Genomic DNA, 24,547 nt, shown 5'->3' with positions numbered 1-24,547 from the left:
TGTGTGTGTGTGTGTGTGTGTGTGTGTGTGTGTGTGTGTGTGTGTGTCTGTCACACAAGTAAACATGTATGTATAAAACCTGTAACTTACAGTGTCAGCTTTGAGTGAGATTAGAGAGGAAACAACTGCAAGGTGGTTGTTTCCATGTTGAGCTAGAGAAGACCTGTTGGTCAGGCCTGTATTATGCACTAAGTCTACTAAGCATTTTAAGATACAGATATAGGTGATCTCATCAGAGAGGGGGATTGTGATTTGGATCATCAAGATTTGACCTTTGCAAATCTTTTTTTTTTCTAAGTATATTTTCTCATCAGATTTATATTAACATTATTATTACATGTGAAAACATAAAATCATCCATTCTGGATTAGAAAACATTTTATAAATCAAATCCAGCTTTAGAATGTCAGGAGGGTTTTAATGTGTCTTATTTTGGCAACTGTACTTTTACAAGGATGAAACAGATGGAATATGCAGTTTTTTTTTTTTTTTTTTGCAAATTTCACTTAAGATCTTATCACACATTGGGATTTGTCTGTAAATCCAAAGACTCTGAGAATTTCTGAAATTGATTATTGAAGCAAATGAATTAATAAAAATTCACTATTGAATATGCTGTTGAAGGAGCCATTGTAGGTACATTTGGTTTGAACAAGATCTCTTACTGAATTTGAATGGGGAATACTAATTCCCTTATGCTGTAGTTATGTTGTTTGTCTCATATGGTTTATCATGTTTTTGATACTTGGCATTATCCTGAATTCCTTCATATTCCATAAAAGATAGAGTGGCCTATTAAATATTGTCCTTTATTTACAGTTGTACATATTTAATGTGCTTACTTGAGCAAGCAACATAAACCAACTATGGCTACAAGAAATAAAATACTTTCTAGGAAAGATGATTATATAGTTCACAGATCAGCTGGAAGGGCTGCACAACCCAGTTTCTGGAAGGAGAGGGACCAGGGAAGAACTAGAAAGCACGATGGTAGGGCCTCATAGACTTTCCAAGGTAATTCAGTTTCAGCAACCATTAGCATTCTGAGATAGGACCCTCTAGTGGCAGGAAAACAAGCTCAGAGCTCCCACTGAGGGGAATTGTATAATTATTTCATTATATGTTACAATGTAATAATAATGAATTATACAATAAATGTAATGCATTTGAATACATCCTGAAACCATCCCCCTAATCTGGTCTAAGGAAAAGTTGTCTTCTATGAAACCAGAGCCTGGTGCCAAAAACGTTGGGTGTCATCGATATATATTACTATTATAACTTTTTGTTAAATTCTTTTAACCCAAGCGTTATATTTTCCTTTTGAGTTTGAGGACACGGTTTGGCATGAGTATGTGTGTATATGGCCAGGGGATGCCTTTTCTTTTTAATTGATGTTAATAAGAATTTAAGTTCTCAGTGATGATTGCAATCGTATATTACTTGAGTTAATTTAGTACACCCCAAGAGCCACTGTTCCATGGTGCAAAGATGGCTTTGGAGTCCTTCATGGCATTAGCAGTGTTGAATCCATATAGTCTGCATGGTTTGATTTTTGACTTGGGGTCTTATATGTTGGCAGCTTGCAGGGTTGCTTTACTTCTCAGATTCTTCCCTCGGAGTGGGCTGTCTGCATGTGCAGTGGCCTGCCAACACTTGAGAGTGGCTGCATGTGCAGTGTGTTTACTCAAGTTGTACACATGCTCACTTGAGGCATTTTTCCCTTACCAGGCACGTGTTCCTAGAGGACGGTCATATGTCAGTTAAACTGAAGTATGAAGAGGTAAATTCTGCCATTTTACATCTTAGTGCACATGCTTGAGCCCACTCACCCAACTCCTGAGATCTTATCAGGAAGCAGCTAATCACCAGTTTCAGGTTTTCTGTCTTTTGGGAGACTGCCTTTCCCTGGTGCCAGCTGTGACCGATTATTATTATAGAGAGATAGTTTAACAACTGTCTAACCATTGCCTGATGTTTGCCTGACATTCCTGGTGGGGTTGAGTCCTCTCCTGCCTTACTCATGTCTGACTTCTGACTATAACAGTGGGTATATTTGAAGGCTGACATGGCCTGTTACCATCTATGAGACTTTGGTCAATTTTCATGATGTATCTGAATCTTCATTATTTTAATCAATAAAATGGATTTGATGTTACATATTTTGCAAATTGAGATTTTTGTGATCTATGCCTACAAGCATGTATATAACTGACGATGGGTTGGCATGTAACTGACAAATGGGTTCTTCTTGCCTACTTCCCAGATAAAGCTGATTTATCAAGGCAGGGGAATTGCAATGAAGAAAGAGTTTCGTTCATGCAGAGCCAGCTGAACAGGAGACCAGTTTGTTTATTACTCAAATCAGCCTTTTCCAAGAACTTGGAAGTTTTTCAAAGGTAGTTTTGTCACAGGATCCTTGGAGTGTCACTTTGCCAGACAGAAACCTCTGTGGCTGGTAGCTCCTTTACCTGAGTTATGTTCAGGCCTGCTGGGCTCATTCTTCCTACTTGGCTTGGCAGCCTGCTCTTGGCTCACACTCCTAGCCTGGATCCCATGCTTGCCAAGGGTGAGCCAGGCACAGAACATTGAGGGGTGTGTGAGTGAGCATGGGTTCCAGCCACTGCACACAACTATACATGCTGGCTGTGACAGGGCAGACAGCTCCAGGTGCCGCCATGGGTGGTGGCTCCCTGCAAGGCTGTGGCTGGAACAGGTGTACCTCAAGTGGCTTTCACTACACGCATTGGGGAACATGGTGGCATCCGGAAACTTGCAGACTTCAGAAACTGCAGAGCCTAGGTCTGGGCTCCCTGAAGGACTGCAGTTCTTCTCTTTCCTTCTTGTCACCTGCAATGTGGTGAGTAGAGGGGCATGTTTCAGCCCTGTATGTGTTACAGCTTTTTCAGTCCCACTATTCAGTGGGTCCTGAGTTCTTATCCTGTGTCCAGGAAGAAGGAAGTACACGGACAACTAGAGGGTGAGCAAGGTGAGGAGGTGCTTTATTGAATGAAAGTAAAGCTCTCAGGAGACTGTAGGATAGGTGTTATCAGTGTAGCTATAAATGATACCCCAAAGTGGGTAGCTCCTTTCAACAGGCAGGTTATCCCAATGAGTACCCTCAGCAGAGAGGAGACCCAGAGTGGGTAGCTCTTATCCACAGGCAGGTCATCCCAACCCAATAAGTACAGCTCTCAGGGGACAGGAGACCTGGAGTGGGTAGCTTCTATCTGCAGGTAGGTCATCCTGACAAGTGTGCATCCTTCAGCAGAGAGACAAGACATAGAGTGTGTAGCTCCTATACACAGGCAGGTCATCCCAACATCTCTGTGGCCCTCAGTGGAGAGGAGACCCAGAGTGAGTAGCTTTTATCGGCAGGCAGGTCACCCTGTCCTCTGCTTGACTCTGACTGAGTTTAGGGGTTTTATGGGCTTCAGAGGGCAGGAAGTGCATGCTGATTGTTCCATAGGTGGCCATTTGTGGGCCTGGAAAATGCGCCATAAGTTTTCATTGTGGTCTGTGGAACTGGCAGCCCAGCCCCCATGCTTCAGGCCATCCCTAGCTTGAAGGTCGGGCTTCACTGGGGACCCACCCCTTTCTGCCCAGGAACCTGTCTGACTCCTGCCATCAATCATGTTGTGCATGGTGCCCAGGTTGTTTATCTGAGGGGGTACTGCAAGCCCACATGGAGCCACCCTCAACCCCCACTGTTTCCCTCCTGTGCCCAACAGTGCCCAAAGTCTGGAGGGGGCCTAGATGGCAGGGGGCTGGCCTGTCAGTGCTGCCCCAATTGTGTGCACATCCAGCTGGCTTGTGATAGTGCCTGTTCTTGGCCACAACTTTGCTTTGCCCCAGAGCTGGAACTGGGAGCAGGGAGAGGCCAGACTGGAAGCAGGCACTTTCAAGCCTGGGGGGCAAGAGGGACTCCTGGGCCCCTGAGAGCAGAGGGATTCCAGGGGCTGGAGCCACAGCTGTCAGGCTGCAGCTGTGCCTGGGAGTGCAGCCTTCTGCCCCACCAACTCGGTAGAGGCAGGGGTCCCTCTGGTCCTGCAGATTTTGCAGCCCCAGCTGTGCCTTCCCCACTGCAGCTGGCACCCTCACAGTGGCTGCTCCACACAAGCTGTCACTGCTATCAGTTTGGAGGAAGTGGGGAGGGGGGACAGTGACGGTGGCTAGACAATGGGTGCTTTCTGCTGATTGGTTGGGTCAGAGATGAACTCATAGGGAGTCAAAGCTATCCTCTTGAGCTGAGTTGCTTCTGGGTGCTGCCACAGGAGTGGTGGAGCCATCAGTTCAGATATGCCAAAAACTTGAAAAGACATCTCAAAAGGCCAATCCTTAGGTTCTACAGTAGTGGTGTTGTTTGTAGGGGTAATTGGGGAAGTTGTATATCTTGTGACCTCCAGAATAATGGCTGGCAGTCTACACCTTAGAATTCAGCCTCCTCACATTCTTGTAACCTGATGGTCTCATTAGCTTTACAAAGGCAGTTATGTTTGGAGAAAGGGCTATTATTATTTAAACTGTAAACTAAATATCTCCCAGTGCTAGCCCAGACTTAACCCAGGAATAATTAAGGTAGTTTGAAGGCTACAGGCAAGAGGAAGGAGGTTGGCTAGGTCAAATCTCTCCAACAATTTAAATTTTCTAATTTTTGCAAAGGCAATCTCAGACACATATATTTATTCTTTACCTTCATCTTTTGAGTTTTAAATTGTTACAGATATATTTATTTTATAAAAATACTATTAATGAGCTGAATTTATGATATAATGGAAAAATAGCTTGATGAACAGCTTAAGACCCATGGCTTATTTGGTCTTTTATAACTGAATGTTCTTCAATTTAGCTCTTAAAAGTAATGATACTAATGACTACTCAAAGTAACTTGACCTCTCATAAGGTTCTCTATTATTAAATATGCCAAAGCAGATGTATGGATAAACTTTATTTATCTCTATATTATCTTGGAATCTCTTCCCCATATTAGCATTTAAATATATATGAGATTGTTGTTCAGGAAATTCAGTGTTTCAGACAGACTCATGAAACCTCAATTTAAGGTATGATTTGATATAATCATCTCTTTGCTTTTCTCAATCAATTCTTCCCAACTCCACACTTTAAACTGAGATAATAATTGCGTTTAAGAGAGTAACCAGGCAGATGGAGGGCAATGGTTTACAAGCATAAGCTTTAATGAGAGGTGTCCTGAATTTATGTCCTGTTTCTTCCATTTACTGAGGGTTAGCCATGGCTCATTTTCAAACCTCTGCAACTCTCAGTTATCAATATGTATAAAATAAAATAGCATCTCTCCAATGAGGGTTTTTTGAAGAGTAAATAGAATAATGAACTTAAAAACTAACACAATGCTTGGCTCATTACCCCTAGAACATTTTAGTTCTTATTATGGTTAAAATCTTTATAAGAGGAGGTATCCTGAAATATGTTTGTCTGTTTGTCTGTCTCTCTCTCTCTCTCTCGCTCGCTCTCTCTCTCTCCTCCACGTGTGTGTGTGTGTGTGTGTGTGTGTGTGTGTGTGTGTGTGTGTAGAGAGAGAGAGAGAGAGAGAAAGAGAAGTGTTTGGATAACATTTAACTTTTTAGACTCGAGAAAGGATCAGAGCTATTTTTTTTTCTAGCTTGGTGTATTGTACCTTCCCTAGGACTGGGTGATTATTACAGACATTCTATTTATATTTGAAAATGTCTTTGTTATGATCCAGAAGCAATTTAAAGTCCAGTTTAACAAAGCTAGAATGGAAAGGTATAATAATATTTTGGTAGCAATATTGAGGCTCAGTCAACATTGACTAGAATTTTAATCTGATGTGCTGTTCTTGATAAAAGTTTTGATTAAAAATAGGTTTATGCAGATGTATTGCAGTGTAATCAATGTTTATGATAATTCTTATCAGTGTACTGTAATGTTTGTGAAGTGCTTTCTAATCGTAGAATAATAATTTTTGTTACTAATCACATTAAATGATACACAAGCTCTGTAATGGACATATCATTATCTCAAAGTAGTTAACTATTTTCTTGATTTTACATATGAGTAAATGGATTTTGAGACCTAACTTACCCAAAGTCACATGTCTTAGGAATGGCAGAGGTGGATGGTGACTGACTCCAGAGCTTGCTTACAGGAGAAAAGAAAGCATCTTTCACAGAGATGTGATACATGCTTGCAAAGACTTTCATGGTGGTACAAGTTCTTTCTTAGGCAGACGTTACCAAGATCTGCACTTAAACAGTAAGACCAGAGGTTTAGGTAGAAACAGGCTTTAGTTTTCATTTTCCTCAACATATGTTAGTTTCTTTTCTCTTTCTTTCTTTCTTTTTTTTTTTTTTTTTTTTTTAAGGAGACAGGGTCTCAATGTGTTGCCCAGGCTGGAATGCAGTGGTGTGACCATGGCTCACTGCAGCTTTGACCTCCTGGGATAAATGATCCTCCCATCTCACCCTCCCAAGTAGCTGGGACTACAGGCACATGCCAGTACACCCAACTAATTTTAATATTTTTGTAGAGACAGGGTCTCATTATGTAACGTAGGCTGGTCTTAAACTCCCAGCCTCAAGCAATCCTCTTGCCTTAGCCTCCTAAAGTGCTGGGATTACAAGCATGAGCCATAATGCCCAGCCTTGTTTTCTTATATACATAATGGATAGTGCTTTTTATATTTTAAAAAAGGATTTTTGTTTGATATTTTGTATATTTGGCACTGTAAAACATCATCTGCTTTTCAGACAACAGAAAAAAATAAAAGAGCTAGCCATGCAGTAATGGCATTTTATTCTAAGAGCTTTGACTACATTTGGAATGTGTTAAATCTATATAACTTAATAGTGTTACAGAATTTGTTTGGTGCTGTTTTGACAGTTAGAAATGTCTGCAGCCACCACTGTCTTGGTCTTGCTCAGCCCAACAGGCTGCACTTGGCTCATGCCTGCTCAGATCCCGTACCCGCTGTGGCTCCACGCTAAGCCTGTGGCTGGACTGGGCATGCCACAAGTGGTTTCTGTGTTGGGTGCTGGCGTCTAGACTAGAAGAACGTGTGGTACCCAAAAACTCAGAGATGCCAGTGATCATGGAGCCCCAAGGGGTGTGACAGCTCTTGCTTGGGGAGACCTGAGGTTTGAGCTTCCAGAAATGTTGCAGCCCTCTACTACTCGAGCTTGGTGAGCAGGAATACAGCTATTTTAATTCCACTGTCCACAGCCCAATGGGCAGAAGTTGGGTTACAGCTTGTTCATTTCCACTGCCTGCAATTTGGTGAATTCCAGGTTCTTATCCCATGCCCAAGAGGAATAAGATACACAGACACCAGAGAGAAGAATTATTGAGCAACAGAAGGAAAGCTCTTAGTGGAGAGTGAACCCTGAAAGCAGGGTAGCCATCTGTGAGGCTGAGTCTGGGGTTTTTGTGGGCTTAAAATGGGAAAGTACATGCTGAATAGTCCATGTGTGGTCTTGGAAAAAGCACCATTCGATTGGTTAAAAGGCATCATCCAAAAGGAACCAATCAAGAGAGTGTAAGACTAGGATAGAAGTTCTCACTCCAGTCAAGGACTCTGCCCAAAACTGGCAGTTCAGTTTTCAGGGTTCAGGCTTTCTTTGGCTTGAAGGTTGGCCCTGAAACGGGACCCATTTCTGACTTTCTAGGAATTTGTCTGTCTCCTGTTGCTATTGATAGCATTAGAGTTAGTGAGACACAATAAAAATATATTTTCCTTAAGAGAGAACCTCTACCTATCATTTGCTGCTGTCCTTTCTTCTCCTTTTTTAATTGATAGGAAAAAAATGGAGTAATATTGTGCCTTAATAACAAATACAGCCATATATAACTTAACAATGACAATACACTATTAGAAATGCCTTGTTAGGTGATTTTATTGTTTTGTGAACATCATAGTATACTTACACAAACCTAAATGGTGAGGTCTACTGCACAACTAGGCTATGTGGTATAGCCTATTGCTCCCAAGCTACAAACCTGTACAGCATGTAACTGTACTCGATACTGTAGGCAATTGTAACACAGTTTTAAGTGTCAGTGCATCTAAACATATCTCAGCATAGAAAAGACACAATTAAAAGACCATACAAAAGATTTTTTTTAAATAGTACACTTGTAAAGGGCACTTACCACGAATGGAGGTTGCAGAACTGGAAGTTGCTCTGGTTGAGTGTGAATGTGATGCCCTAGGATATTACTGTATGCTACTGTAGACTTTGTAAACACTGCACCATGGTGTACTTAGGCTATATTGAATTTAGAAAAAATATTTTTTTCTTCAATAAGTTAAACTTAGCTTACTACAACTTCATAAATTTTTTAAAAATTTAAACTTTTTGATTCCTTTGTAATACACTTAGCTTAAAAGAAACACATTGTACAGCTGTACAAATTTTTTCTATCCTTATTTGATAAGCTTTTTTCTATTTTTAAAATTTTTTACCTTTTACTTTTTAAACTTTTTTTGTTGTTAAAAAACAGATGAATCTGGAAACCATCATTCTCAGTAAACTGACACAAGAACAGAAAATCAAACACTGCATGTTCTCACTCATAGACAAGTGTTGAACAATGAGAACACATGGACACAGGGAGGGGAGCATCACACACTGGGGTCTGTTGGGGGGTGCCAAGGGAGACACAGCTTGGGATGTCAGGGAGGGATAACATGGGGATTGCAGCAATGCCAGATGTAGGTGATGGGGGGATAGAGGCAGCAAACCACATTGCCATGTGTGTACCTATGCAACAATCCTGCATGATCTGCACATGTACCCCAGAACCTAACGTACAATAAAAAAAAAAAAAAAACTAAGACACAAATATAAACATTAGCCCAGGCCTATACAAGGCAGAATCATCAATATTACTGTCTTCCACCTCCACATCTTGTCCCACTGGAAGGTCTTCATGGGCAGCAGCACACATGGAACTGTCATCTCCTAAGATAACAATGCCTTTATTTTTTTGGAATACCTCTTGAAGAACCTGCCTGAGTCTTTTTACAGTTAACTTATTTTCATATGTAGAAGGATTGCATTGTCAAAATTATGATTAAAAAGTATAGTAAATTCATAAACTGGGAACATAGTCATCTACTATCAAGTTTTATTATATATGCTATACTCTCATACAACTTGCAGCACAGTAGGTTTGTTTACACCAGCGTCACCGGTAACACGTGAGTATGCATTGCACTGCAACACTATGATGGCTATGATGCCACTAGGCAATGGGAATTTTTTAGCTCTATTATAATCTTCTCGAAGATTATATATGTGGTCCACCATTGACTGAAATGTTGTTAGGGAGCACTTGACTGTATTCGAATTTATTTTGTTTTAGGAGGAATAATGAATTCTTGATTATTATGTGTATTTATTTGTAGTTCCTAAATTTAACAACAGTTTTGTACTGTAATTTAGATATGTTGAATGACATTTAAAGCCTATGACCTATGCAGTCTAGGATACAACATACTGCAATTTCTACCTTTTTCTCTTCCAGTGTCTGTATTTATGCTGAAAGTCCAGGTGAATGACATCATAAGTCGTCAGCACCTGAGCCAAGCAGTTGTAGAAGTGTTTGTAAACTACACGAAAACCAATTCCACAGTAACTCAAAACAATGGAGCAGTGTTGATAAAAGTACCCTACAAATTAGGACTTAGTTTAACTATTATTGCTTACAAAGATGGCTACGTGTTGACCCCTCTGCCTTGGAAAACCGGAAGAATGCCAAGTAAGCAATTAAACATGTTTTGTTTTTGCTAAATGTAAATGAATTTTTTTCTCTGTTTAGGGAATATCTTGTTCTGGTAAGCTGAAAATGAGAATGCTTAGTAAAGTCAATATAAGGAGGTTAGAAAGGAGTGCCAGTTTGAAGAAAACGTTGTCTTAGCCTTTTCAGGCTACTATAAGCCGGGTAGCTTGTAAACAAGAAAATTTTATTTCTTGCAGTTCTGGAGTCTGGGAAGTCTAAGATCAATGTGCCAACAGATTCTGTGTCTGGTGAGGGCTTGCTTTTTTGGAAATAACATCTGTCTGTCCTCACATGGTAGAATGGGCAAACAAGTTCTCTTGTGCCTGTTTTAGTTCTGCTTGCAAGCAAGTGTCTTATGTCCTAACAGGTAAACTGTCTGAAACCTCCCTAACATGTAGGTCTTGGCTCTGTCCTCCAGAACCTGCAAGATTAATCCTGTGTCCTCAGGGGACCCCAGGTAGCCAAAACATGGCTCTGTGATAGGAATGGCCAGTAGAGAGCTACATGACCCATACAGGGTCTCCATGCGACCTCAAGGTCTCCCCTGCACCTGGCACTTGTTCTGGGCTTCATAACTGTTACTTTGTGAATTACACTTTAGTGAATCAGGTTGAGTTCACTGAAGAGAGGGACCCATTTCCATCTTTGTCCTCTTGACCTAATCACCTCCCAACCCTACCTTACCTTGGATGTTAGGATTTCAACATATAAATTTTGCAGAGATGTCAACTTTCAGACCATAGCAATCGTGAAGGCATTTTTCCTTCTAGAGGTGTTTGAAGTAATCCTGAGCAAGAGCTCTGCTCTGGACATAGCTTGCCTGTGGTAGAGGGATTGGCATGCCCAAAGAATCAGTGAGAAGCAGGGTGGGCTAGATAAAGTGGGGCCAGATGAAGAAAGGATGTTCTTAAATGATGAGACAGACAGGACTTATAAGCTGAATAATACGGCAGTTGTTATAGTGGATTCTTGAGCACAATGAGTGTAGGTTGTTTAGAAACTGGATTTACTCAACAGCATATAATGAAAGCCAGCAGCTGGGCTAAAATGGATTCAGGGAGCCTGGCTAGGAAGTGGTGGCAGTGCTCGTGGCTTATGGTAACAACAGACTGAAGCAAGAGAGCAAATGGAAAGGACGGGGTGAGTACAAGAGATATGCTGAAGAAAGACTTGGTAGCACTTTGTATGACTAACTGAATATTGGGAACAGTGTGCCCTATGAGATATTAGAATGCAACTCTGACTCATTGGAAGGATGATACATGAGGTTGTCCGTCTTTTTCAAATCATTATGGTGGCTCTTGTTAGAATTTAGATGTTTTATTTGATTTCATATTGGAAACATTTGAATTCTTGAGCCATTATTTCAATTTAGAATGAGAAATAAAAAATGAATTCAATAAAATTCATATGAATAAAACTGCAATAAGTCATAACTAGAAAATCAGAATATGAATGTTTGAGGTGAACTCATTGTTTAAATAATTGTTCTCAAAAGACAGAAATTAAGCACAACTATTCATTCAATAAGCTAGAAAATAAAACAAGAAAAAGGAAATAATAAAGATCAAAGTGAATTAGCATACACTGGAAGATTTAAAGAAAAGATAATTGACAAAAGGCTAGTTTTCTGAAATAAACAATAAATTATACATACATGTGCTAATCTAAATAAAAATGAATGAAATAGACAAGGAAAAGATGAGAAATATATAAAAGGTTTAAAAATGCCATGAAAATGTTCTACACCAAATTAGATGGCAAGGATCTTAAAAAGTTCAATAAAGTGAGTAATTTTCTGATATACAGTATATATTGGTAGTAGATGGTATAGACTAATAACCATTGGATAGAATGTTTCAGGTACAAATAACCCAATTCAAAGATTTTAGAAGTACTCCAAATCATTTCACAAAACTAGCATAGCCTTGATTCTAAGACCTAACAAAAGTAATAAAAATGTTAAATGCCTTTATATGTACTCTTTCTCCTATACACACACACATCCCTGTATAGACCCATCTTAGTTTGTAACTCTAATAGCAAAAATCCTAAAACAGAAGAGTAAAAAGAATTTTGCCATTATTTAAATGTAACATTCTGTCAAGACCAAGTAGGACATCTTTTCTTTGCAGGATTGAAAAGGTGTCAAATATGTGTCAAAGTCTTTACATATCATATTAATAGAAAAAATTACAGCTACCATATGCTATTATCAGTAGTTGTCTGAAAGGACTTTATACATTTACTATCCATTTCTAACTAAGAAAAAACTCTCCTGGGTACAGTGGCTCAAGCCTGTAATCCCAGCATTTTGGGAGGCCAAGGTGGGCAGATCATGAGGTCAGAAGTTCAAGACCAGCCTGGCCAGCATGGTAAAACCCTGTCTCTACTAAAAATACAAAAAATTAGCTGGGCATGGTGGTGTGCACCGGTAATCTCAGCTACTCGAGAGGTTGAAGCAGGAGAATCACTTGAACTCAGGAGGCAGAGGTTGCAGTGAGCCGAGATCACATCATGGCACTCCAGCCTGGGTGATAGAGTGAGACTCTCAAAAAAGAAAAGGAAAAAAGCTCTTTAAAATCCATGACAACAAATACATACCTAACATGGTAAATATCTCACAATCATACTTAACTATAAAACATTAGAGATGATCCTACTAAAATAAGCTGAACACAGATATCCATATTATTTTACATTGCAGTAGTTCTTTCTTTTTAGATATTAAGAGACCAAAAAAAGCAGATAACTATTAGAAAGGAAGATGCAAACCACTGTCATTTCCTGGTGGTGATCATATGATGGTCTGGAAAACTACAGAGCATTGAACTTAAAACTCTTAAAATTGATGGAATTTCAACAGATCTATTGATAGCAAATTAGTACATGTTCTTAAAAACCAACAAATAAAATATACAGGGAAACCTGAGTGAAAAAAAAGTAAAACAGCTATATATGTGGGGACACTAAAACTTCCAAATTTTATTAATAGACCTAAAAAACCAAACAAACAAACTAAAGCCCTGAACAAATGGGAAAAAAAATATTTTTTCTTAAGAAGTCTGAATATTGTAAAGATTTCATTTCTTCCACAATTTGTAAATTTAGTTCATTTTTCAAAATTGGCAAAAATAACCTTTAAAGAATACACGTGTAAAGATACATGGGAATATTTTTAAAAAACATCTCCTAGGGGCAATTTGCCATTACAACTAAAATATTATATATCTACAAAATTGAGAGTGAGTTTTATAATTTGTATTATGGTACATATTGGACACTTAGTGTTTATAAAAATATTATCTATGATAAGATGCCATTAGAAATCATTGAAAAAAGGCTGAATAGTCAGTAAATGATATTGAGATATTTTGGTTAACTATTTGGAATAAATTAACTGGATTCATATGTGAAACTATATTTCTTCAAGAGATCAAATGTATAAAATAATTATATTAGATATAAAAAAATAAACTATCTGACCTTTCAGTTAGTATTGTCTGTTTAAACATAAAAGCAATAAAAGTTAGATATGAACATATTTTAATAAACTCCTGTATGTTATAAATATAAAAAGCAACTGAGGTTGGAAAAGTATTTGAAACAGTAAAGGCATGAACCTTAATATGCAAAGAATCCATACAAATTAATAAGCAAATGCCAAGGCCCTAACTAAATAAGGTAGATGGACAAAATCATGGCCTAACGATTTTCAAAATGGGAAATACAAATGGTTAGTAAATATGATAACATGTTTTATCTAATAATCTAAGATTGGTATACCAAAGAAATACACAATTCTTAGTTTTTTTTTTTTTTAACCTAAAAAAAGTTTAATGTTGTCAAACAAGATAGGACCAGCATTCTGAAACATTCTTAACAGAAGTACAAACTGGCAAAATTACCTGGGTAACAATTTTGAAATATGTGTATCAAAGTCTTCATAAACTTTGACCCAGTATTGCACCTTTTGAATCTGCACAAATAAACATGCATTAAAATATTAAATACAGTGGACAGGTATTCGTGTGCCAGGATGTTGATGCAATGTTTTTGTAATAGTGAAATGGAAACATTCTATCAGATTAATGCAGTAAATACATAAATCTTAATACCTTAATAAATGAAATATGTGTGTTAAAATATTATGAAAAGTGTCTTGAGAGAAATGCTTATGTTATTAAATGAAAAAGGCAGGGTAACAGTATTCTGTATACAATATCATAACTTCCTGTCTTTTAAAAAAAATCACAGGTATAACCAACAAAAAGCTATAATAAAATATTATTAATGATTGTCCCTGTGGTGGTGGTGTGATGAGCATCACTTTCATCTCATTTTCTGTGTTCAAGTTTTTCACAGTGTGTATTACACCCCTTTTGTAATAGGAAACAATTTTCACATGAAAATAAATTTGAATGTGTTTGTGAGCTTCAGAAAGATTCTCCTCGTGTTTAGTAGATGTGTGATTGAGAAAGTATCCAAATATGGGATAATGTCTTACATATAATCACCTTGAGATTCAAACTGTAACTCTCCAACCTCTCCAATTTAATAAATCCATTAATCAGTCTATATGTTAATATATTCTGAAATTGAAATTACATTTTTATTTGGCAGTTTGCTTTTCCTATAGAAGGAGAAAAGTGTATTTTACCTCTCTATCATTGTATACTTTTTATATTTTACTTTTTTCCATATTTTAAAAAATTATTTGAAATATCTCAAAATAATAAAAGGATTTCCATGCAATTGTGTTATGTCTTAAGAGATTTGAGGATGCCATGCTATTTCTGTTAATTTTAAATACACAGCACAAAGGAAAAATATCAAACAAGAACTTGGGCTTTGGGAACTCCTCAAAACTAATTTTCTTTTTTGGAGGATTGATAAGTCTGCTTTGATCTTGCTTATAAAATAGTCTTTTGTTCCAGCTTCTTGCTCCAATCTTGAAATAATATCTTTCACGTGATCTGCACTTATTCATCCCAACAGGTATTTCAGCTGCCTACTCTTGTAGGCAGGTTTAGCTCCCTCCTGCAATACTACTAAAGGTTGCCTTTGAATCATTTTGTGTGCTAAATTGTCTCCTTCTCTGCCAACTTTTGGCAAACCACACTGTGTGCAGAAGAGCATTGTGCTCTTATGTGGGAAGGAAAAAATGAAAAGTGGATAGAGTTTCTGTCTAGAGAACTCTGAATCATGGAGCCAAGAAAAAACTTTTTTTAATCTTAAGAATAACAGGTAACAATTAGAGAAAATATATCGGGGGTTATTCAAGCATTCAACTTGATCATTTACATCTGGGGTTAGTTACAGAACATCATTCATCACCTTGGTATAGACTACTACTATCAAATAGAAAAGATTAGTAAAATAAATAGTGATAACGAATGATTTCTTTTCACTTTATTGTGACCTTTTTTCCTCCATCACATTTTATATATATTCATCCTTTGTTTTGAATTGCTCTTCCCATCAAGTAGTTTTTTTCCCCTACTTTTTAGGACTTGCTGTTACAAAACTATATTTATTCTAGTTTTTTCCTGCTTACATTAAGTAAAATATTCTAATTGTGCTACATTTCACAGTATATTCATCAGTTACACTTTCACTGTTCCCGCAAAGCCAAGCAAATATATGGCTATTTGAAGACACTGTTTTAATTACTGGAAAATTAGCTGGTAAGTACAATACTTCTTACTGAGTAAACACTTAAAATTATTGTTGTATAGCTGTAGTTCTTCACTAAGGATCAGTGTGAATTATAACTTGAGAAAAATCTAAATTGATCAGTATGACTAGTACTTACTATAAGTTGATCTGAACTGATTCTTATTTTACTATCAAGTTAATGGTGTAGTTATTTTGTATAGCAGGAATCATTTTTTCCTTTATTATTTTAGCCCCTCAAATATGCACATTATAGAGAACTTCTTTCCAAATCACATTTCTTACTGGGGCTTCCGTGGTGGGTGAAATTGAGGAGCAGACAGGACACATGTTGCTCAGGCCTACAGATTGCCTCCTTCCTGCCTCCAGCATTAATTTTGTTGCTTTTGTGGAAGATGCCTAAGACTTGGTAGTTAAGTGTCTGCTCTGTAGACGTGATTTGCCTCACTTGCGTATCCCAAGGAGAAGAATGCAGAAAGCATATTTTGGCTAGTGATTCAAACTGTGTCTTCCAATTCTGCTTTACCAATCATGAAGATGATAGTTTCATTCTTATTGCCCCACACCCCTTAAAACCTCAGAATTCTGTGGCTTTTATTGCATATTTTAGGAAACCTCTGTAAGTGACAAAAATTGGATTGTTTTGTATGGGTGAATTAATGTTTAGCTCTAAAGCATAATATGAATGGCTGATAAAGTGAGAAAGCCCTCAGGGTAGAGCCCAATAAGAGCATCATGGTAAAAAGAACTGTCTGTGAAAGTTCTTTTCATTTTTAGATGCTATCTTTTTTATCCCTAAAGTCTTAAACCAGAAAATTTACTATTATTTGGTGCAAAAATAACCTAGAGCTTGATGAATCTTGAAGCAGTTTACTGAGGCTGTAGAATCTCTTACTTATGAAATACCAAGGCATTTGTCAGTTTTTTTTTTGTTTGTTTGTTTGTTTTTTTTTTTTGAGATGGAGTTTCACTCGTTTCCCAGGTTGGCATACAATGGCGTGATCTCGGCTCACTGCAACCTCCGCCTCCTGGGTTCAAATGATTCTCTTGCCTCAGCCTCCCAAGTAGCTGGGATTATAGGAATGCACCGTCACACCTGGCTAATTTTGTATTTTTAGTAGAGTTGGGATTTCTCTGTGTTGGTCAGGCTGGTATCAAACTCCCAACCTCAGGTGATCCGTCCACCTCAGCCTCCCAAAATGCTGGATTATAGGCATGAGCCACCACCATGCCTGGCCAGATTTTTTGAGACAGGGTCTGGCTCTGTCACCCAGGCTGGAGTGTAGTGGTGTAATCTTGGCTTGCTGCAACCTCCACCTCCTGAATTCAAGTGATCCTCCCACCTCAGCCTGGGACCATAGGCATGTACCACCACACCTGGCTAATTTTTGTATTTTTCGTAGAGATGGGGTTTCACAATGTTGGGACCACAGGCATGTACCACCACACCTGGCTAATTTTTGTATTTTTCATAGAGATGGGGTTTCACCATGTTGGCCAGGCTGGTCTCAAACTCCTGACCTCAAGTGATCCAGCCACCTAGGCCTCCCAAAGTGCTGGGATTGCAGGCACGAACCACCATGCCTGGCCTTGCCAGAATTTTGAGCTAGTGATTTTTGTTGTGTATGGCAGAATGGTGGATGCGGAGCTGTATGTGAAAGAATGGAAAGTAAATAAGAACCACAAGTAAACAGAGAGGCTATGTTTAATGCTGCTGGAGCCTTAATGAAATTAGACTCTTCACAGTCTCTCTTCAGTGTTTTGTTTTGATGCATCTGTACCCCTTACTGTCATTTTCAAACCCCATTAAAAGTCATAGTTTCTGCTGGAATACGTGAAGCGGATCTGTGTGACCATGTACTGTACCAAACCTTTGCCACTGTCCCAAGCAATGGTAAGCGCTCATTTGTCTGGAAAGTATTGGCCATGCCTTGGCAGGTTTCTGTGAGAACACCGTGAGTCCTCCTGAATTCTCAGATCACTTCCTTTTACTGTCTCATTTTCCTAAAAGGTGACCCATTTGTAAGGCCAGACAGGAAAGTATGAATGTTTCATAATGATGTTAAATCTTTCTGTAAAAAATATACATCCTTACTGCTAAACCTCCATAAAATGTTACATCAGGTTTGTACAGTGGAAATTAAGTACATGCATTCATGTATTTGTGGCAAAAGGAAAAATTAGAAAATTTAGGAATGTACAAAACCTTACAGAAACTCAGCTAGACATTTTGCTTAGTGTGCATATTCAGTTGTAAGAAATTTGGATCTTCAACATAATTAAGCCACATATTTTAAAAGAGCAAGTTGTAAGTAGTACCTGTAAGTGATCAGAAGGCATCAGATTGCATCCTCAGTAACCAAACAAGAACATATAATTATGTTACTTTTCTTGGCTATTTCCAAGGCATTATTTTTCTAGCTTCACACACTCAAAAACTATACACTGAGAACTCTTACCTTGTTTTATTTATCATTTATTATCATGCAGCTCTTTAAAAACTGATGTCTTTTCTATTCTAATAATTTAACTGATTGCTTCTGTCTTCATCAGTGACCTTACTAAAGTCCAAAGCAAAAGCTGATGTTTCTAATAATTTTCAGGTATAAGAATTGATCTTTGAATTGTTAAATTCAAAATCTGTTGATTACAAAAATATCAATGTTGTCACTGAAGTCTCACTTGATAAATAATGTTAGAAGATACTGAGATATTTATACTTAGGAAAAATTTAGTTACTGAGATATTTATAAATTGAGTACCTGGCATTTGAAAGACATTTAATGCATATTTAGTTAACTGATAGAGAAAACTACCCACTTAAGTATGTGGCTGAATATTATCAGAGATACTTTTTTGTTGCAAGTTACTGAAAACCCATTCCTAATCTAGCTTAAGCCCATAAGAAGCATTTATTTATGCCTCTTATAGATAAGTATAGGAATAGGACCAACTTTAGACATGGCTCGATCAGAACTTTAGTAGAAACAATTGAAGATTGGTTTTTCTTTCTCCATTTCTCAACTGTCCACACTTTGAATATTGCCTTGATTTTTAAACAAGCTTCCATTTTTTATTGCAAGATGGCTGTTACAACCCCTGGATGTATACCTGCTCACATGAAATCCAGTCCAAGCAAAACTCAAATTACATCTCATTAACTGTGCTTGGGACAGGGCCCATCATTGAAAAATCACTGTGGCCAAGATGAGATGCTTTTAATTGGTTTCAGCCCATGCTAGCATGCACCATCAACTCCACTACTGTTACAGGAATGAGACCCCAAATGAACCACATGGGCTAAAAATGGAGAGTGTGGGTTTCCCCAGAGTGGGAAAAACAAGGTGAGGAACTTCTGGGCAGCAAAATCAATCAATTACAAAGATTCCTTGTGTCATCTAAAGAAAGGAAAATTTCTGAGGTTTGAATTTAAAATAATTACATGAGAAGATGCTAATAATGTTTAGCAATAATTGTAATTGCTTCTTTTAAAGAAGAAAGTCCTGACCAATGCTGCTATGCTTAACATGCCTTTATTTCTTTGTTAATGAGGTTTCCTTTTTCCAGATGCCAAATCTCAACCAAGTGTTCAGTTTTCAAAAGCCTTAATTAAACTTCCTGACAACCATCATATTAGCAATGTTACCGGCTATCTTACAGTTCTACAACAGTTTTTAAAAGTGGACAATTTTCTATATACAACTGGAATTACACTCAGTAAACCAGGTATTATCTACTTTTTGTATAATAAAGTATAAGAAACAGTACATAAATCTTTTATCAAATATTTAGCTATTTAGATAGCTATTAAATATTCAATATTCATTTAAGCTATGGATAATACTGAAAGAGAAATTCAGCATACATTATTTCAAGTGAATGGAAATTTTTGATTTCTTTTAAATTTATTAAATTTTATTTGTTCCAAAGCAGGTAAGGTATAGAAAATGGTTATGATTATTGTATAGCTTTGAAAATTTAATACATTTAAAAACTAAAAGTTAGTTGGCATATTTTTTAATTTGACCTATACATTTTTATCAAATGGATGAGAAGTATCAGTAATTGAGAAATAAACAAGTATATTAAGTTTATAAATTGGAGTAAGCTATTGTAAATATTTCCTATTCTGAATAAAATATAAATATTGAAAATATGTGTATTCCAGAGTCAACAGCACTCATATTTATGTAAGGCTGTCATAATATAAAAGTTAAAGGAACAATGGAATTTTACATTTAAAAACATTCATAAATAACCCCCTTAAAAACATCATTTCCTTCTGTACATCCACATTTGTTCCACCATTTTTTTTTTTCTTTTGAGATAGGGTCTTGCTCTGTTTCCCAAGCTGGAGTGCAGTGGTATGATTTTGGCTCACTGTAGCCTTAATCACCCATGCTCAGGTGATTCTTCATACCTGAGCTCCCAAGTAGCTGGGACTATAGGTGCACACCAACGCACCCAGCTATTTTTTTTCTTTTTTTTGGTAGAGATGGGGTTTTGCATGTTGCCTAGGCTGGGCTTTAACTCCTGGGCTCAACAATCCACCCACCTCAGCCTCCCAAAGTGCTGAGATTACAGGCATGAGCCACCTCACCAGGCCTGTTTTACCATTTTTGCCACTTGTTGCAACCTAAGGGAAAATCCACTGTTTAAAATCACCTCAAACAGTCTATAATGCTGATAGTTTCATTTTTTTTTTCCCAGATTTTTGGTTCATTGCATTTGGGGAGCAGCCAGCAATGAGTGATAAGAGCAAATAGTATTTTGGTTAGATAGAGTTTTGCCTGCTGCAGTCGATGCTATCAGTGCCCCAGCCAGATAACACTCATTCTTCTGTTACAAACCTGCTTTTCCTGCCACACACATCTGGGACTCTTGTGGCTGCCAGGGCGCTCCACTCTTGCCCCTCTCCCCTGCGGCCACCTTTCTTTTTTGCACCTGTCAAGATTGCTTCTGATTTGGAGGCTTTGGACTTGTTTATTCTACCTGGAAAATTCTTGGAGTTCCTTCCCATTTGGCTCTGGCTCAGATGTCCCCTCCTCAGAAAGGAGGCCTTCCTTTACCACTTAATTTTGTTCCCTTTCTAGATTATCATGCCCTTATATTTGGGTGAGGGAAGAAACTGATGAGCAATAAATACATTGGGGGAAATAAAGGATATTTGATAGTAATGATTGTGAAAAAAGTATTGCAGACAATATCAGAAATTATTTACTGTGTCTTTGGGGCCCATATGGGGCTTTGTAAATATTTGTTAAGTGAATGAACAAAATTCTAGTTTTGAAGCCAGAGATCCAAAAGTATAGACCAAAAGCAAGTAGATAAAAGTATACTTTCTCCATCTATTTGTAGAAATACTGTAATTTTAACCTCTATAATCATATTTTTATTCTTCATAAATATTCTGGTATATATTATAACTTTGACATTGCTAATATTTCAAAAGCAAAAGAAAGGCACTTTCTGCTCCCCCTCTCCCTCCAGAGTAGTAGACAGCTATAGATAGCTCCTGATATTTAAGAAAGCATACTATAAATTGTATAATGAAATCTCTGACACCTTAAGCAAAACAATATAACCAATTCTGTTTTCTCCCTTTCTCCTACTTTGGAAGTTTTGAAGTCTAGTATTATATTTGAATTCTAAGTTTATATTTTTTCAATTGTATTAATAATCAAATATATTAAGACATTTTTATCAAGTAATGATAATACACAGTGATTTTGTTTCATGTTTAATTGCCAAACCTATTCATTAAAAATTATACATTTAATCTGAATGCTTTTTATGTAAGGAGTGCAGCTGGATCTGTGGGTTCTAGCACTCCTTGAAACAGATGGTCTTGGAAAAGGAAGGGCCAGATATTTCAAATCCACATCTGCATTGATGGTGTATGATGGAGCCTTTATTTGAGTATGATGTTGTAATGAGATGAGTTTTTTGGTTGTTGCTTTTTAGGTTTATAAAAATATTGAATTGGATTCTAGCACCCTTAAATTAGATGACTTTAGTTAGATAACTTAGGCTCATATTGATTTGTCAGTATTAACATTGCACAGCCTGTATTTATACAATATTTTTAAATTACGTTTTGAAAATCCTTAATGTGTATTCAGTAACTATTTGATATTGAAATACATAACCCTTGGTGAAATAGAGGAGCTCCTTATTTTAGACCCATAATAATTTATTAGGTAACTACCACCTCTGTTTACATATGATTTGAATAAACTGTCCTCTTTTATAGGTTTTGAAAACATTGAATTGACTCCTCTAGCTGCAATATGTGTGAAAATATATTCTGGAGGAAAAGAACTGAAGGTCAATGGCTCTATTCAGATTTCTCTTCCTCTTCTACGTCAGAATGATGTAAGTGCAGGAGATCGCATACCTGCTTGGACATTTGATATGAACACAGGTATGTGAGCTAGGTTAAAATATTCTGAACATTTTGCATATTTGTCAGTTGCGTAGCTGAATGTCTTGTCTTAGAACTTGATGCAGCTCTAGTTTTTCAATAACATCACAATTTTATTTACTTTGTTAGTGACCAAAATTGACCTCACTTTGATTAATATATTACAACTATTGGGGGAAATGATAGGAACACACATGTCAAAAATAGCATTATTTATTAATTCCCTTACCTTTTTTATACCACCAACATTTTGAGGCAGAAATAATTTTTTTAAATTATCTCTCCTCTTAGAAGTTTGTTTTCATTTTGATAAGCTCATAATATCTATCTAAAAGCATGGTTTAAGGCAATTGAGAAATGTATGCTAGTTTCATAAAAATAAATAACATTATGTTATTAAGAGATGGAGTAATTGTTTTTCCAAAGAAAGCCCTTAGATACTAGTTTTGTTCTCTGGGTTTTGCCTCCTAAATAGCAGCTGGAATTATATGTATATTTTCTTCCTCCGCTTCCCTTTGTTTTGTTCTTGGGTTCCCATGTAAATAAGGTAGGAGTGTAAGTTACCAAAAAAAAAAAAAAAGAAAAAGAAAGAAAAATGATCAGCCCATAACTGAAAAGTTCAGAGGTAGGACTTCCTTGGGTGAGTCATGCTATAGTCTAGACAGTTTCATAAGATGTGGGCTTGGTTTCTCTCCTCCTTCACTCTCATCTGTTTCCTCTGTGTTAGCACCTTTCTAGGATAGGATTTCCCTTCAGAGTGACAAGAGGCTGTAGGTGCTCTAAGGTTAGACTTAGCCAGGTTGAAGGCCGGTGGAGAGATTGTCTTTGGAGCTATGTATAGCTCAAGCCAGTGGACTCACTGTAGTTGTAGAATGGAGTTTGCATGCCCTTCTTAGAACTTGCCTTTGTGACCTGCAAATTGAATGCACAGATTTATTTAGACTTCAGGTCACAAGTTGAAGCTGAGAATGGAACCCTAAACTGTCATGTTGACTGTGAATAGGGAGCAATAGATCCTCAAAAGAGACTTGGAATGGGATTTTATGTGGGTAATTAAGCCAAAAAAAAAAAAACACATATATTTTTACTGTAGAAGATAAGCAGTAATATATCTATGTTTTAAAGAGTGGAAAGTATGTAACCTTGATAGTATGCTACTGAAATCATTAGATTAAGAACTCTAAGATTTGGAGTCTAGTCCCTTTACCAGCAGTACTGTTTGAAACAAGTCATTTAACTTATTTGGACCTCAGTTTCCAGATTTGTTGAATGAGAAAGTTGTGTTAAGGCACTTTTAAAACAAACATCTGCTGTTTGAGTCCTGGTTGCTGATTGTTCTCTCTAGCCAAGGCCTTTCTCTAATGTACCTTTCAGTGGCAGCATTTTCGAATTGATTTATCACTGATGTCACACTTGTGGACTATTTAAAAGCAATAGATTAAATTATTTTCATCATTTTTAAGTTTCTCTAGCTTATTAAAATACTTTTTTACATGTTGCAGATAATTCACTATAATAAATCAGTAAACCAATATACACCAAACTCAAATAGCTTTGTTATGCTATTTATAAATACAGCTTTACAAAAGGCATAAGTTTTTCTTAATTCTTTTTTCTACTGACAGCAAATTTTGCTGGATGAGGTAGGATTTATTGAAAGTTTAGAAGATCTAGTTCTGTAAGAACAATAACAACAGCACTAGACCAAAACAATATTTAGTAAAAAATGAAGGCCATAAGAGATATCTTAATATGCACAGTTTAAATAGTATCTGGAGAGTCATGATTTTTGTAAGTATGTCCTTAAGTTTATTTTTATTGTTTGTTTATTTTTTTTTTTCAAGACAGAGTCTTGCTCTGTCACCCAGGCTGGAGTACAATGGCACGCTCTCAGCTCACTGCAACCTCCATTTCCCAGATTCAGGTGATTCTCCTGTCTCAGCCTCCTGAGTAGCTGGAACTACAGGCAATGTGCCACCATGCCTAGCTAAATTTTTGTATTTTAGTAGAGACGGGGTTTCACAATGTTGGCCAGGATGGTCTCAATCTCATGACCTCATGATTGGCCTGCTTTGACCTCCCAAAGTGCTGGGATTACAGGCATGAGCCACTGTGCCTGGCCATCCTTAGTTTATTTACAATGTTTTTCTTTTGGTTGTAACAAATCATTCAAATTATTCTATTTATTATAATATATGCTATATATTATAATATGATGTGATATATATTATCCTATATTGTTCCAGTTTTCATAATCTTTGAAAAAGTCCCATAAAGTATTCTATGCATGACCTTCAGCTCTTAAGATATGTAACTGTGACTAACTAGTACTTTTTACATACCTTCCTTTTTAGGTGCCTGGGTAAATCAAGGTCGGGGAATGGTCAAGGAACATAACAGTCATTTAATGTGGACATATGATGCACCACATTTGGGCTACTGGATAGCAGCTCCACTTCCAGGAACTAGAGGTATTGTAAAATATGAAAGTAATTAAAACTTACAATTCAAATAGTCTTGGAGTTGATAGCAGCAGACCTCAGTTTTATTTTAAGCACTGCCACTTACCAGCTGTATGGCAATGGGAAAGGACTTGATCTCAGCTTTTTTTTTTTTCCATGTGTACAAGATTAAGCTCCATGAACGATAAGGTCTCTTACAGTT

General features: G+C 37.2%; 1 protein-coding gene across 3 annotated transcripts in view; it reads left to right on the top strand.

Annotated features, from left to right (window-relative positions):
• The window catches only part of FAM171B (family with sequence similarity 171 member B), an 80,172-nt gene that overhangs the window by 41,382 nt on the left and 14,243 nt on the right, over nt 1-24,547 (top strand). For 2 of the 3 annotated variants that reach the window (XM_032292720.1, XM_032292723.1), the window contains exons 2-6: nt 9,529-9,762; nt 15,378-15,470; nt 19,012-19,185; nt 21,713-21,883; nt 24,238-24,354. In XM_032292720.1, coding sequence (XP_032148611.1) covers nt 9,529-9,762; nt 15,378-15,470; nt 19,012-19,185; nt 21,713-21,883; nt 24,238-24,354 — 789 coding nt within the window. The remainder of the gene's footprint in view (nt 1-9,528; nt 9,763-15,377; nt 15,471-19,011; nt 19,186-21,712; nt 21,884-24,237; nt 24,355-24,547) is intronic. The other variant, XM_032292721.1, reaches the window with a different exon arrangement.

The sequence above is a fragment of the Sapajus apella genome, unplaced genomic scaffold, assembly GCF_009761245.1.
Source record: "Sapajus apella isolate SASKATOON/1434 unplaced genomic scaffold, GSC_monkey_1.0 scaffold28, whole genome shotgun sequence".
Classification (NCBI taxonomy): domain Eukaryota; kingdom Metazoa; phylum Chordata; class Mammalia; order Primates; family Cebidae; genus Sapajus; species Sapajus apella.
This window is presented reverse-complemented; position numbering and strand designations above follow the sequence as displayed.